The 14258-nt window shown below is 44.3% G+C and overlaps 1 protein-coding gene across 1 annotated transcript in view; it reads left to right on the top strand.

The window, feature by feature from the left end:
- Positions 1-11542, top strand: part of LAP3 (leucine aminopeptidase 3) — a 31598-nt gene extending 20056 nt beyond the window's left edge. The window contains exons 9-13 of the mRNA XM_031664703.1: positions 427-515; positions 1841-1943; positions 8142-8221; positions 10377-10486; positions 10969-11542. Of these exons, the coding sequence (XP_031520563.1) occupies positions 427-515; positions 1841-1943; positions 8142-8221; positions 10377-10486; positions 10969-11158 (572 nt within the window). The 3' untranslated portion in view covers positions 11159-11542. The remainder of the gene's footprint in view (positions 1-426; positions 516-1840; positions 1944-8141; positions 8222-10376; positions 10487-10968) is intronic.
- Positions 11543-14258: the final 2716 nt, after the last annotated feature.

The following is a 14258-nucleotide window of genomic DNA, read 5'->3' as shown; positions in this document are numbered from 1 at the left end:
TGAGCCACTGTGCCCAGCCTATATTTCGCTTTTGAATCCAGAAACTAATCAAGGACCACACGTTGCCGTTGGTGCCACGTCCCTCTAGATTTCTTGAGTCTAGACCGTATTCCTATTTTCTTCCATGGCATTAGCAGTTTTGAAGGGTCTAGGCTTGTTTCGTGATATTCTGCAATTTGTATTTATTTGAATTGCTTCTTCTTGATTAGAATCAAGTTAGACTTCTTTGGGAAGAATGCTACATGGCTGATGTGTACATCTTGTTGCTGACACATCATGTCAGTTGTGTCATTGGTGATGTTTGATCAGTGCGTTAAGGTGGCCTTTGTGTCTTGCTCCTCATGGCTCACAGGTGGCCTCTTGTCCCATGGATGGCATGTTTGGACCCAGCATGTATTGTGTGATTTCATATATTCTTTCCAATAGGTCTGGCCCCTCTTTGTGAAAATATGCCCAGCGGCAAGGCCAACAAGCCAGGGGATGTTGTTAGAGCCAGGAACGGGAAGACTATCCAGGTTTGTAAATGCGAGACACAGCATTCCCCATCCGGCATTCCTCAGGAATCCCATGGTAGCCACATAACCATAGTTTGGATGGGTACAGAGACCCAGCACCATATTAGGGGAGGGTGCTTTCTTTAGTGCTGAGTAGGCTTTCTTTTCTTTTTCGTTTTCCTTTCCTGAAATGGGGTCTCGCTGTGTCACCCAGGCTGTAGTACAGTGGCGTGATCGTGGCTCACTATAGCCTTGACCCCCCCAGGCTCAGGTGATCCTCACACCTTAGCGTTCTGAGTAGCTGGGACCACAGGTGCATGCCACCATGCCTGGCTAATTTTTTGTAGAGACAGGGTTTTGCCGTGTTGCCCAGGCTGGTCCCGAACTCCTAGACTCAAGCGATCTGCCCACCTTGGCCTCCCAAAGTGCAAGGATTACAGGTGTGAGCCACCTTTCCCGGCCCCTGAGTAGCTTTTCTTGCAAAGGCAGAAGTATCTCTTTTTGAAATTTTGAAGAATGTTTTTCCAGACGGATTGTTCCTCCCACTTCCGGTATGCTGTACACACACGTTTCGGTGAATTTGCCACCAGCCCTGCAGAGTGCGGCAAAGCAATAAAATTGTGGGCTATCTTCTGGATCTACCTGTGCTATGAGTGACTTTTTTCCATTTTAGCTGTTGAGGTGGAAAACGCTGTCCTACATCATGGGCCCTGCACTCAAGGGGATGTGGCAGCAGGTCCTCCATGTGGCACATGCATGCATGTGTGTACAAGCCACCCATAATGACTGGACCTCTATTTAAAAGAAGGGACTATAGTTAGGAAGTGTTACTGAAGTTGCAAGAGTTTTCATTTTTAGGATTGAGACTGCCATGTAGCTGTAGCTTCTTAAGCTCTTTAACCCCATTTGCAGAAATCTTTACATTTTTCCCCTTCTTGTTACAAAGTTATGGATAAAGTGGGCCAGACATTTTTCTATTTATTTTGGCTTCCAAAGTCATCAACCTTAGTCATCAGCTCTGGTACAGGGATTACTATATTATTATTAGTATTATTTTATTTTTAATTAGAGATGGGGTTTCACCATCTTGCCCAGGCTGGTGTCAAACTCCTGGGCTCAAGCTATTTGCCCACCTCTGCCTCCCAAGGTGCTGGGGAATTATTAAATAATATTTGCTCTCCCGATTGGATATGTTCCTATATTCTCATTGAAGTATATGAATGGTTTTGATAATGACATATGTCACAGTAGCTTTTTCCAACTTTTCTGTCGAACACTCTTGCAAGTGTCTAGTTTTTATATTCGTTACTCGTGCTGTTAACCTTTCTGTTTTTGACCCTCTGCAGGTTGATAACACTGATGCTGAGGGGAGGCTCATACTGGCTGATGCGCTCTGTTACGCACACACATTTAACCCGAAGGTCATCCTCAATGCTGCCACCTTAACAGGTCAGACCACGCACTTGCCTTGATTTTGTTTGAAGGAAGTCTTGTTTGTTGCATGGATTTCACACACTATACTTGGGCGTTATTTTGCTAAAATTTGGCTTAGTCCATTGGCATTCAAAGAGCTTTCACCAGAGGAATTGTTCTGCAGTTGTAAAATGTTTTGAATATTAGGTTTGTTGTTTTAAAACATTCCAGGCTGTACCTTTTTTGTTTGTTTGTTTTTTGAGACAGAGTCTTACTCTGTCATCCAGGCTAGAGTGCAGTGGCATGATCTCGGCTCACTGCAATCTCTGCCTCCTGAGTTCAAGCGATTTTCCTGCCTCAGCCTTCCAAGTAGCTGGGATTACAGGTACGCGCCAACATACCCAGTGAATTTTTGTATTTTTAGTAGATACAGGGTTTTTGCCATGTTAGCCAGGCTGGTCTAGAACTCCTGACCTCAGGTGATCTGCCTGCCTCGGCCTCCCAAAGTGCTGGGGTTACAGGCATGAGCCACTGCACCTGGCCTAATTTTTATATTTTAGTAGAGATGGGGGTTTTGCCACGTTAGCCAGGCTGGTCTTGAACTCCTGACCTCAGGTGATCTGCCCGCCTTGGCCTCCCAAAGTGCTGGGATTACAGGCGTGAGCCACCGTGCCCAGCCTGGGCTGTACCTTTAAACAAAGAAATAACATGTGGGCCAGATGAGCTCATCTAGAGTGACATCTAAAAATGATGTTAAGAGCTGGGAGCAGTGGCTCACGCCTGTAATCCGAACACTTTGGGAGGCCGAGTTGGGCAGATCATGAGGTCAGGAGATCAAGACCATCCTGGCCAACATAGTAAAACCTTGTCTTTACTAAAAATACAAAAATTAGCTGGGTGTGGTGGCGCGTGCCTGTAATCCCAGCTACTCGAGAGGCTGAGGCAGGAGAATCGTTTGAACCCAGGAGGCAGAGGTTGCACTGAGCCAAGATTGCACCACTGCACTCCAGCTTGGTGACAGAGCGAGACTCCCTCTCAAAAAAAAAAAAAACATTAAATTTAATTTAAAAAAATGATGTTAAGAGATGGTTTCTGTTACAATTATCATTTGATACAGATCTGAAAAGATTAATGATAAATCCCCAAGTCAATAGCTTTCTTTTACTTTTTTTTTTTTTTTTTTGAGACAGAGTCTCGCTCTGTCGCCCAGGCTGGAGTGCAGTGGCGCGATCTCCACTCACTGCAAGCTCCACCCCCAGGTTCACGCCATTCTCCTGCCTCAGCCTCCCGAGTAGCTGGGACTACAGGCGCCTGCCACTGTGCCCGGCTAATTTTTTTTTGTATTTTTAGTAGAGACGGGGTTTCACAGTGTGAGCCAGGATGGTCTCGATCTCCTGACCTCGTGATCTGCCCGTCTCGGCCTCCCAAAGTGCTGGGATTACAGGCATGAGCCACCGTGCCCAGCCTCTTTTACTTTTTATAACTAATTGTAATGTATCTGATATCCTCTGAGCTTTCAGAGCTTTTTTTTTCCCACCCCCCCGGAACTTTTTATACTTGACGTTATAAGGAAATAAAAACATTTTACAGGGTAGCAGGATCCTCATTTAACAAGTGACACAGTGTGAAGCCTGCGCTTTAAGGCCAGGCTCAGGTGGAACTCCCAGCTGTGCCACCTGCTGGTCAGTTAGCCAGGCAAGTTCATTATCGCTTTTGAGCATTGGTAGCTGGGGACAATTCCATTTACCTGGAAGAGTTGTAAAGGCTGGAGGGAATTTTTGGAAAGCCTCTTTAATACAGGCTGTGACACCACCAGTCCTGGAGGGCCAGGAATAGATTCCTAAAGGAATGACTAATTTCTGAATCTTAAAGTCAGACTCTACCACTTTTAAGATGAAAATTTAGATCATTTTTTATCCTTTGGTTTTATTCTTGCCCTGGTCATGTTGAGCCTTTACTTTGGCAGAAATCATGTTCCCTTTTATATGTAGGTCTAAAATAGTCCATAAGTCTATTGCTAAGAGTTCTTTTTCAAAGCTGGTATTATAGTGTTTCCATGGTTTTTGGTCTACCTATTCAGTTTAGCAAACACTTTAAGCTGAAAAGCAGAGCTTCTAGGGTGGGGGTTGGGGGAGGCAGTGGCAGTGAAGCAGGTACCCCCTTACTGTAAATGAGGAATCACAGAGGATAGATACATCAGATACATCAAGTTCTACAACTTAAACATAACTTTCATAATTACCACTTGGGAAATACTTTTCCTAGATTCTTAATAGCAGCATTCTACCCCACTTTTTTCTCAGTCTGAGGGGTTGAGAAGGTGGGAAAAGCCCTAAGTAACCAAGGGTGACCTGGGTGTGCTTTCAGACCACACCGGGTGATGGTTCCCCAAATACTATAGATCCCCTTCTGAGTTCCAGAAGCTAGGGTTCCAAGAGGAGAATAAGAACCAGTTTCTAAGCTCAGGCTCTTGATAGGAGGAAGTACACAGTCTTTCAGAAATAGAAGACCTGATTTTAAAACTTGTTCTCACTTTTAATAACACATGACTTTGGACTAGGCTTTAGTTGTCTCATCCATAAAAGGGGTATAACAACACCTCGTTCACAGGAGGGATGCCTGCGAAGATTAAAGGAGACGATACAGGTTGATGTGCATGGCCCAGTACATCATAGACACTGAACAGATGTTAGTGTCCTTTGAAAGGCAGGCCACACCCCAGATTGTAGGAACAGTGACATATTCGGGGATGGCCATCCAATCATGGTGCTTCTTTTCATTTTCATAATGCATGGGCATAATTTAGTATGGAATGACTGTGGTGCTATCCTCACTTTCCTTGGGGCTTTGATGTTTCTTCCAGACTGTGAGCAATTCTGGTAACATCCATCAGTGAGCATCACAACACAAGGCTCCAAATGTGCCTTGCAAAGGAAAATGGGAATTATGCCTCTGCTACTAGTAGTTCTGAAATGGGTGGTGGTAATAATTCTGGAATTAGAGAAAATAAGCTATTTAAATATATAATGAAATCATCTTTAGAGCCGTGTCCCAACTGGACTACCTTAAATATTTATGCCTGCCATTTTCTATTACTTTAAGAGAAGATGGCATGTTCTTTTTTGAGGGGATTGTTCATCTTTTCTGTGACAAATTTTAAAACCGATAGATGACTCCTAGGGGGTTGATTGAAATATTTTGAGGACAAGTGAATAATTATGTAAAAAACCACTAACTTGAAAAGTATTAATGGATATGTATATATTGTCCCTCAGTATGCATGGGGAATTGGTTCTAGGATCCCCCCTCAGATACCAAACCCACGATGCTCACATCCCTTATGTAAAATGGCGTAGTATTTAAATATAACCTATGTACATCCTCTAGTATACTTAAGTCATCTCTAGATTACGTATACTGCCTAATACAATATAAATGCTATGTAAATATTCATTACACTGTATTGTTTAGGGAATAATGACAAGAAAAAAGAGTCTGTGTGTTCAGTACCGATGCAGCCATCTCCCCTGCTTCAAAATATTTCCCGTCTGCATTTGGTTGACTCCATAGATGCAGAACACATGGATAACGGAGGGCTGACTAGTTAGTAGTATCTTCAAGTTTCAGTTTTCCTTGGGAGAGATGCTAATGAGCAGTTTCATGTAAAGACATGGTTAAGAATTTAAGGAGCAACTTGGACATACTTTGCACTACAGGGAGCAAATGCCACCTTGTGAAGACTGTAGATTTCCCCCAGTTTCAGTGCTGTCTCCTCTGACATTCCATATGCATGTCCTGGTACTGATGGTGGTGGGTTCAGTGCTTGTCCTGGTACTGAAGGATAGTAAGGTTTGCTTTTCCTTTCAATACTTAACTCCTTTATGCCAGGCAGTGTGCTTTCTGGGCCCTAAGGATATGCATAGGAAGCAGACGTGTTCCTTGACTCAGTGCTTACAGATGGGCCAGGCAAGTAACAAAGGAGACTGCGGAGAGCTAATACCACAACTAAAGGAGGCAGCACTAATGGCTGTACCTGATTGTCTCTTCTCAAGAGGATCTGCAAATCTGGATTTTTAAGTTGATTTTTAAAAAATATGCTAATTAGAAAAAAACTAAAGATGAAACAAGTAAATATGAATGCGGTGATAATAGATATCAAAGTCTTACAGCAATACTTAGATGTGATTAAAATTGCTGAAAAATTAGATTCCTCAATGCCAGTAGTATGTAAGTTATGATACCTCCATCCAGTGGACTATTTTTAAATCATTAAAAAGACTTTCAAACATTTGTTTATAAAAAAGGAATAATTTTTCCTTTTTTTTTTTTTGAGACAGAGTCTCGCTCTGTTGCCCAGGCTGGAGTGTAGTGGCCGGATCTCAGCTCACTGCAACCTCTGCCTCCCAGGTTCAAGCCATTCTCCTGCCTCAGCCGCCCGAGTAACTGGGATTACAGGCATGCGCCACCACACCTGGATTTTTGTATATTTAGCAGAGACGGAGTTTCACCATGTTGGTCAGGCTGGTCTCGAACTCCTGACCTCAAGTGATCCACCCGTCTCGGCCTCCCAAAATGCTGGGATTACAGGCATGAGCCACCTCGCCCAGCCAAAGAGGAATAGAATAAATTTTTAAAGCATAAAAGGAAGAACACGGCGGGCGTGATGGCTCACACCTGTAATCCCAGCACTTTCGGAGGCCAGGGCGGGCAGATCATGAGGATCGTGATCAGGAGATCAAGACCATCCTGGCTAACACGGTGAAATCCCCTCTCTACTAAAAATACCAAAAAAATTAGCCAGGCGTGGTGGCACGTGCCTGTAGTCCCAGCTACTCGGGAGGCTGAGGCAGGAGAATGGCATGAACCTGGGAGGCGGAGGTTGCAGTGAGCCGAGATCGTACCACTGCACTCCAGCCTGGGTGACAGAGCAAGACTCTGCCTCAAAAAAGGAGGAACACACGCTTGAACACATAAGGATGGTCTTAAGTGTTTCTTATGAAAGTTTAGAAGTTGGGCTGGGCATGATGGTTCACACCTGTAATCCTAGTGCCTTGGGAGGCTGACATGGGAGGGTTGCTTGAGCCCAGGAGTTCAAGACTAGCCTGAGCAACATGAGACCCCATCTGTACAACAAGAAATAGTTGTTGTTTGTTTGTTTGTTTGTTTGTTTTGAGATGGAATTTCGCTCTTGTTGCTCAAGAGGCTGGAGTGCAATGGTGTGATCTCGGCTCACTACAACCTCTGCCTCCCGGGTTCAAGCAGTTCAAACGATTCTCCTGCCTCAGCCTCCTGAGTAGCTGGGATTACAGGCATGCGTCCTATGCCTGGCTAATTTTATATTTTCAGTAGAGACAAGGTTTCTCATGTTGGTCAGGCTGGTCTCAAACTCCCAACCTCAGGTGACCTGCCCGCCTCAGCCTCCCAAAGTGCTGGGATTACAGGCGTGAGGCATTGTGCCTGGCCTTTTTTTTTTTCTTTTTTTTTCTTTTTCTTTTTTTGAGACAGAGTCTCACTCTGCCACCCAGGCTAGAGTGCAATGGTGTGATCTCGACTCACTGCAACTTCTGCCTCCTGGGTTCAAGTGATTCTCCATGTCTCAGCCTCCCGAGTAGCTGGGATTACAGGTGCCCACTACCACGCCCGGCTAATTTTTGTATTTTCAGTAGAGACGGGGATTCTCCATGTTGGCCAGGCTGGTCTTGAACACCTGACCTCAGGTGAGCCTCCCATGATGGGATTACAGGTGTGAGCCACTGTGCCCTGCCCAAAAAGAAATTTTTAATTAGCTGGGCATGGCGGCATGTACCTGTAATTCCAGCTACTCAGGAGGCTGAGGCAGAAGGATCACTTGAGCCCAGGAGTCTGAGGCTGCATGCAGTGAGCTCTGATCACACCACTACACTGCAGCCTGGGTGACAGTGAGACCTTTCTCAAAAAAAAGGTTTAGAGGTCTGGAAGGAAATGTCAAAAATAGGTAACAGTTATCCCTACAATGCAATTATTGGTCAAATTCAGTAGGTTCCTTTTGTGCATTTCCTAATAATTTAAGTGAATTCTGGCTTGAAAAACATAACAATATGGTAAGTATTTACAGGAAAGATTTTCTAAGCTTATCTATTTTTGAAAATGAGGAAGCCATTAAATAGGTTACGTGCTAAGGTTTCCGTCTGCGGGGTGGAGGAGCCCATTTTGCCTAGAGAGACTGCACTTGACCTGAGGGCTTGTGTTTTACAGGTGCCATGGATGTAGCTTTGGGGTCAGGTGCCACTGGGGTCTTTACCAATTCGTCCTGGCTTTGGAACAAACTCTTCGAGGTAGGAATAATATTTGTATATCTAAATTGTAGAGATGGTGAATAAATTATCCTAGCCTTAGAAGGATAGACTTCTTCAACCCTGTGTTAGAGATTTTTATGCTGCACGTTTGCCTTTGAATTGAAAATGAACTGCAGCAATAAATTGAGTTCAGTGGCATTGGGTTTTCCACAAATGCTTCTAAAGGAGGGGATGATACCCCCTGCTCCCCTCCGGTAGCCTCAAGAGTCCTGTGAAAATGTCTCATGAACGCTGTGGTCATAGTTTAGAATCCCTGAGGTAGAAACGGCTTTGAAGATGGCTTTGTGGAGCAGCGTTTGTGACTGCGTGTCATGAGTCATGTAAGGGAGTTCACCCTGCAGCGATGAGGATGTCTTTAGACTCCTGTGCTCTGTGCCTCCCTCCATGACCCTTCACAGCCAGCCTCTTCCCAGCAGTCACCCCCATTTCCACACACACACACACACACACACACACACACCCCCTCACTTACTGCCATTGGTTTTCAACTGCCCACACCACTGTTAGCCTAACTCAGCCTGTCTCTGTGACAGGCCAAGTGACTCTGGCCTCCTGACACCTGGTTCAGCTTCTGTGATAATCCTCTTGGGCTGCCTTCTCTGGTGATTCTCCTGTCCTTCTCTTCATCTATTCCCTTTGGCCGCCCTTTGGCTGGTGTTCAGTTCAAGGATATAGGATGTTTCTACTCTACACAGTCCTCACAGGGAAGCTCCAGCCAACACATGTGCCTGATGGCTCCCGTCTCTCTCCTGAGCCCCAGCCTCTGTGTACCCATGTGGTTGCTAGACAGCTCCAGCTGGCTGCTGACTCATTCAACTAGTAATTAGGGAGCTTACTCGGTGCTAGTGGAGGACAAACATAAAATGTCCCCAAATATAATCTTGAGGGTGGTTTAAGGTCTAAACTTATTTTCACCCTAAACTGCTTCCCCTTCATATATGTCATCATTCGTGAAGCCCAGTTTTCCCAGCTCTGCAATACTCAGCCCCATCATCTCCTTCCAGGCCGGGCCAGGAACCTCTTTGGCTTCCCACATAACTGTTATCCCTCTCTTTCATGGCACCCACAACATTGTTGTTTTGACTTTTAAAAATCATTTAAGCTTTAAAAAAAAATCTCAGTTATATGTGCATAAATCAACAATCAGCAGCCCACAGTCTGTTTTCCAGAAGGCAGCCACTTTCAACCCTTGGCTGATTCATCTAGTATTTACTTGTGTCTTAAAATAACAGCTTATATTGCTGCTTCTTGATTTTTCACTTTTAGGTCTTTGACTTTTTACCAGTGAGTTAAATAATCTGTTTATGTATCTGTTTCTCCTACTAGCCTGTAGGCCCTTGGGTGACTCAGATAGTAGTATTTCAGCATACCTGATGGTGCTCAATAGTTCAGTAAACGATGAATGAGTGAGTGGGTAAATGATGAATGAATGAATGTGGTCACTGTGTCTCAGGGTTTCAGCGATACAGGTCCAGTCATGTGTTTCTGTCACATTGAAGTGACCTGCCACGTAAGAACTCTTTCACCCTAATGAACCCACAAAGCCTGTAATTGTAGTTTGATGATTTTAGCAAAATGCCCTACAGATTTGTGAAATTGCTTCACAGCTTTCCTGCTTTCTTTTTATTATTTATTTGTTTGTTTGTTTGTTTATTTATTTTTGAGACAGAGTATCGCTCTGTCGCCAGGTTGGAGTGCCATGATGCGATCTTGGCTCACTGCAACCTCTGCCTCCTGGGTTCAAGCGATTCTCCTGCCTCAGCCTCAGAAGTAGCTGGGACTGCAGGTGCATGCCACCACGCTCAGCTAATTTTTTGTATTTTTAGTAGAGACCGCGTTTCACCATGTTGGCCAGGATGGTCTCGATCTCTTGACCTCATGATCCACCTGCTTCAGCCTCCCAAAGTGCTGGGATTACAGGTGTGAGCCACCGTGCCTGGCCTCCTGGTTTCTTTTATAGTTCTAAAATAAATCTTTTAATGAGTGGACACAATTCTGAATCCTATTTTATAGTTTCATGTTTTAGAGTAACAGGTTAGAACAACTCTTCCTTCATGCATTGAGCATGTTAATGCCATGAATTCCCCAGAACCGCCTCATCCACTCTTCCACCTGTCATACCTGTTTCTTCTAGGCCAGCATTGAAACAGGGGACCGTGTCTGGAGGATGCCTCTCTTCGAACATTATACAAGACAGGTTGTAGATTGCCAGCTTGCTGATGTTAACAACATTGGAAAATATAGGTATGTAAGATAAGCTAAATGTACATTTATACAATCATCCTTGATTGCCAGAATAGCTATTTTCAATTTTATCCCCTTATAAAAGGTTTAACTATTTAATATCCTTTCGGTGTAGTGCTTGTAAGCTTTTTAATGTCTTTTAAAAAGCTTTTTAAAGCTTTTTAATTTTCAAGTATATCTTCAACCAGGTCTCAAAATTTGCATGTTTCTAATCTAACAGTAATTTTAAGTAAATGGTAAGGGAAAGAGATGGAAAATACGGGAATTCATTACCATAGCAAAAAGGGATATGGAATGTATCCTTTACTGCTTAAAGCAATATCTGAAAGTAAATATTCTGAAAGTGATATGTGGGTTAGCATCTTAATAGGTCCTATAAGCTTGACTTTTGTTCTCTGGTTATAGAATGTACTTAACAAGAATGTGGGATCTCAGTGCACAGTTACATGGGGTTGTAAAGTGCTTTTTGTCTTTCTCTTCAGATCTGCGGGAGCATGTACAGCTGCAGCATTCCTGAAAGAATTCGTGACTCATCCTAAGTGGGCACATTTAGACATAGCAGGCGTGATGACCAACAAAGATGAGGTTCCCTATCTGCGGAAAGGCATGACCGGGAGGCCCACAAGGACTCTCATCGAGTTCTTACTTCGTTTCAGTCAAGACAATGCTTAGTTCAGATACTCAAAAATGTCTTCAGTCTGTCTTAAATTGGACAGTTGAACTTAAAAGGTTTTTGAATAAATGGATGAAAATCTTTTAACGGAGACAAAGGATGGTATTTAAAAATGTAGAACACAATGAAATTTGTATGCCTTGAGTTTTTTTTCATTTTACACAAAGATTTATAAAGGTAAAGTTAATATCTTACTTGACAAGGATTTTTAAGATACTCTATAAATGATTAAAATTTTTAGAACTTCCTAATCACTTTTCAGAGTATATGTTTTTAATTGATAAGCAAAATTGTACCTCAGATTTGTGATGCTAGGAACATGAGCAAACTGAAAATTACTATGCACTTGTCAGAAACAATAAATCCAACTTTTGTGCCCTCTGGTGTGGCTCTGATATTTACTTACATATTGCTACAAACCCACTAACTTATTATTGGAATATCATTCGTCTTTGTAGCCATGTTATATGAACTGTGTAATTAAATTGGCACACACAGTGGTCTAAGTATTTTCTCAATGTTCCTCATCACTTAAAGTGGCTTGGCACATGATTTCCAAAATGAATCGGTCAGAATGATACTAGCTACCCATCGTTGACTTACCATCTGCCAGACACTGTCCTCAGTGTTTTCAGGTATTAAATTATTGAGTCTTACCCAATGAGACAGGTACTATTATTACCCTCATATGACAGATGAGGGAAATGAGGCACAAGAGAGGTTTAGTAAAATGCCACTGATGTCACAGAGCAAGTAACTGGTAGCTCAAAGTTCAAGCCAGGTGGTCTGGCTGCTGCACTGGTACACCGCAATGCTCTTTTTCAGTTCAGTGACTTGAATGGATGTAGAATTTATCTGAAGTACTGAAGTAAGAAACATGACCACAGGCCAAGCACAGTGGCTAATGCCTGTAATCCCAGCATTCCGAGAGGCCAAGGCAGTAGGATTGCTTGAGGCCAGGAGTTTGAGACCAGTTTGGGCAACATAGACCCTTGTCTCTATTTTATGAAATTTTAAAAAGAAACAATTCAAGCCAGCAACACCGTGTTGATAAAAGAAATGATCATAAAAGGGACTGTCAGCTGAGCCCAGCTACTCTGGAGGCTGAGGTGGGAAGATTGCTTGAGCCTGGAGGTCAAGGCTGCAGTGAGCCCTGATCATGCCACTGGACTCCACCCTGGGTGAAAGAGCAATAACCTGTCTTGGGCCAGGTGCGGTGGCTCACACCTGTAATCCCAGCACTTTGGGAGGCCGAGGCGGGCGGATCACAAGGTCAGGAGTTCAAGACCAGCCTGGCCAATATGGTGAAACCCCATCTCTACTAAAAATACAAAAGAAGTTAGCCAGGCGTGGTGGCACATGTTTGTAATCCCAGCTACTAGGGAGACTGAGGCAGAGAATTGCTTGAACCTGGGAGGTGGATGTTGCCGTAAGCCAAGATCGCACCACTGCACTCCAGCTTGGGCGACAGAGCTAGACTCCATCTCAAACAAAAAACAAACCTGTTTCAAAAAGCAGGTGGGGAGGCAGGCGGATGCCGTGGTTCACACCTGTAATCTCAGCACTTTAGAAGGCCATGGCGGGAGGATAACTTGGAGCCCAGGAGTTTGAGACTACCCTGGGCAACATAGTGAAACCCTGTCTCTATAAAAAAATAATTTTGGCCGGGCGCGGTGGCTCAAGCCTGTAATCCCAGCACTTTGGGAGGCCGAGACGGGCGGATCACGAGGTCAGGAGATCAAGACCATCCTGGCTAACACGGTGAAACCCCGTCTCTACTAAAAAATACAAAAAAAAAACTAGCCGGGCGAGGTGGCGGGCGCCTGTAGTCCCAGCTACTCGGGAGGCTGAGGCAGGAGAATGGCGTAAACCCGGGAGGCGGAGCTTGCAGTGAGCTGAGATGGGGCCACTGCACTCCAGCCCGGGCGACGGAGCGAGACTCTGTCTCAAAAAAAAAATAATAATAATAATTTTAAGGCTGGGTGCAGTGGCTCACACTTGTAATCCCAGCACTTAGGGAGGCCGAGGCGGGTGGATCACAAGGTCAGGAGACAGACCATCCTGGCCAACATGGTGAAACCCCATCTCTACTAAAAATACAAAAATTAGCTGGGCGCGGTGGTGCATACCTGTAATCCCAGCTACTCGGGAGGCTGAGGCAGGAGAATCGCTGGAGGCAGAGGTTGCAGTGAGCCAAGATTGTGCCACAGCACTCTAGCCTGGCAACAGCGAGACTTTAAATAAATAAATAGGTCCTAGCTACTCAGAAGGCTGGGGCAGGAGGATTGCGTGAGCCCAGGAGTTTGAGGCTGCAGTGAGCTATGAGTGAGTTATGAGCCACTGTACTCTGGCTGGGGCAACAGACCAAGACCCCATCTCTTAAAAAAAAAAAAAGGCCGGGCGCGGTGGCTCAAGCCTGTAATCCCAGCACTTTGGGAGGCCGAGACGGGCGGATCACGAGGTCAGGAGATCGAGACCATCCTGGCTAACACAGTGAAACCCCGTCTCTACTAAAAATACAAAAAATTAGCCGGGCGTGGTGGCGGCGCCTGTAGTCCCAGCTACTCGGGAGGCTGAGGCAGGAGAATGGCATAAACCCGGGAGGCGGAGCTTGCAGTGAGCCGAGATCGCGCCACTGCACTCCAGCCTGGGCGACAGAGCGAGACTCCGCCTCAAAAAAAAAAAAAAAAAAAAAAAAAAGACTGTCTATGGGTAAAACTGTTTGCTCACCTCCTGAGACTATAACCAATCAACATAATTCCATTGGTGCAGACTTAGAACAAAGCTCTCCTCTTTTACTTTTGTATCCGATGAATCAAATTAATCCATCAATGGGATGTGTGCCCTTTTTTTAACTTCGAAAATGTTTGACAGGAAAAGCTGTTTGTTACTGTTAATTTTAACATTAAAGAAATTTGACGTGCAAAAATATTGTATATCTAAACTGGTTTATAGAGGGAATGGAAATGAGCATGCATGTTTGTGGTATTTATTAGAATTAAAACCCGGTAAGTGTAGTGAGCAAACACAGTTTTCCCTGGTTATCCATGTTCAGAAGTCACTTCATCAGGAAAGATGGAATCAGAGGGTTGGAATTAC

This window comes from Papio anubis, chromosome 3, assembly GCF_008728515.1.
Source record: "Papio anubis isolate 15944 chromosome 3, Panubis1.0, whole genome shotgun sequence".
Taxonomy (NCBI): domain Eukaryota; kingdom Metazoa; phylum Chordata; class Mammalia; order Primates; family Cercopithecidae; genus Papio; species Papio anubis.
This window is presented reverse-complemented; position numbering and strand designations above follow the sequence as displayed.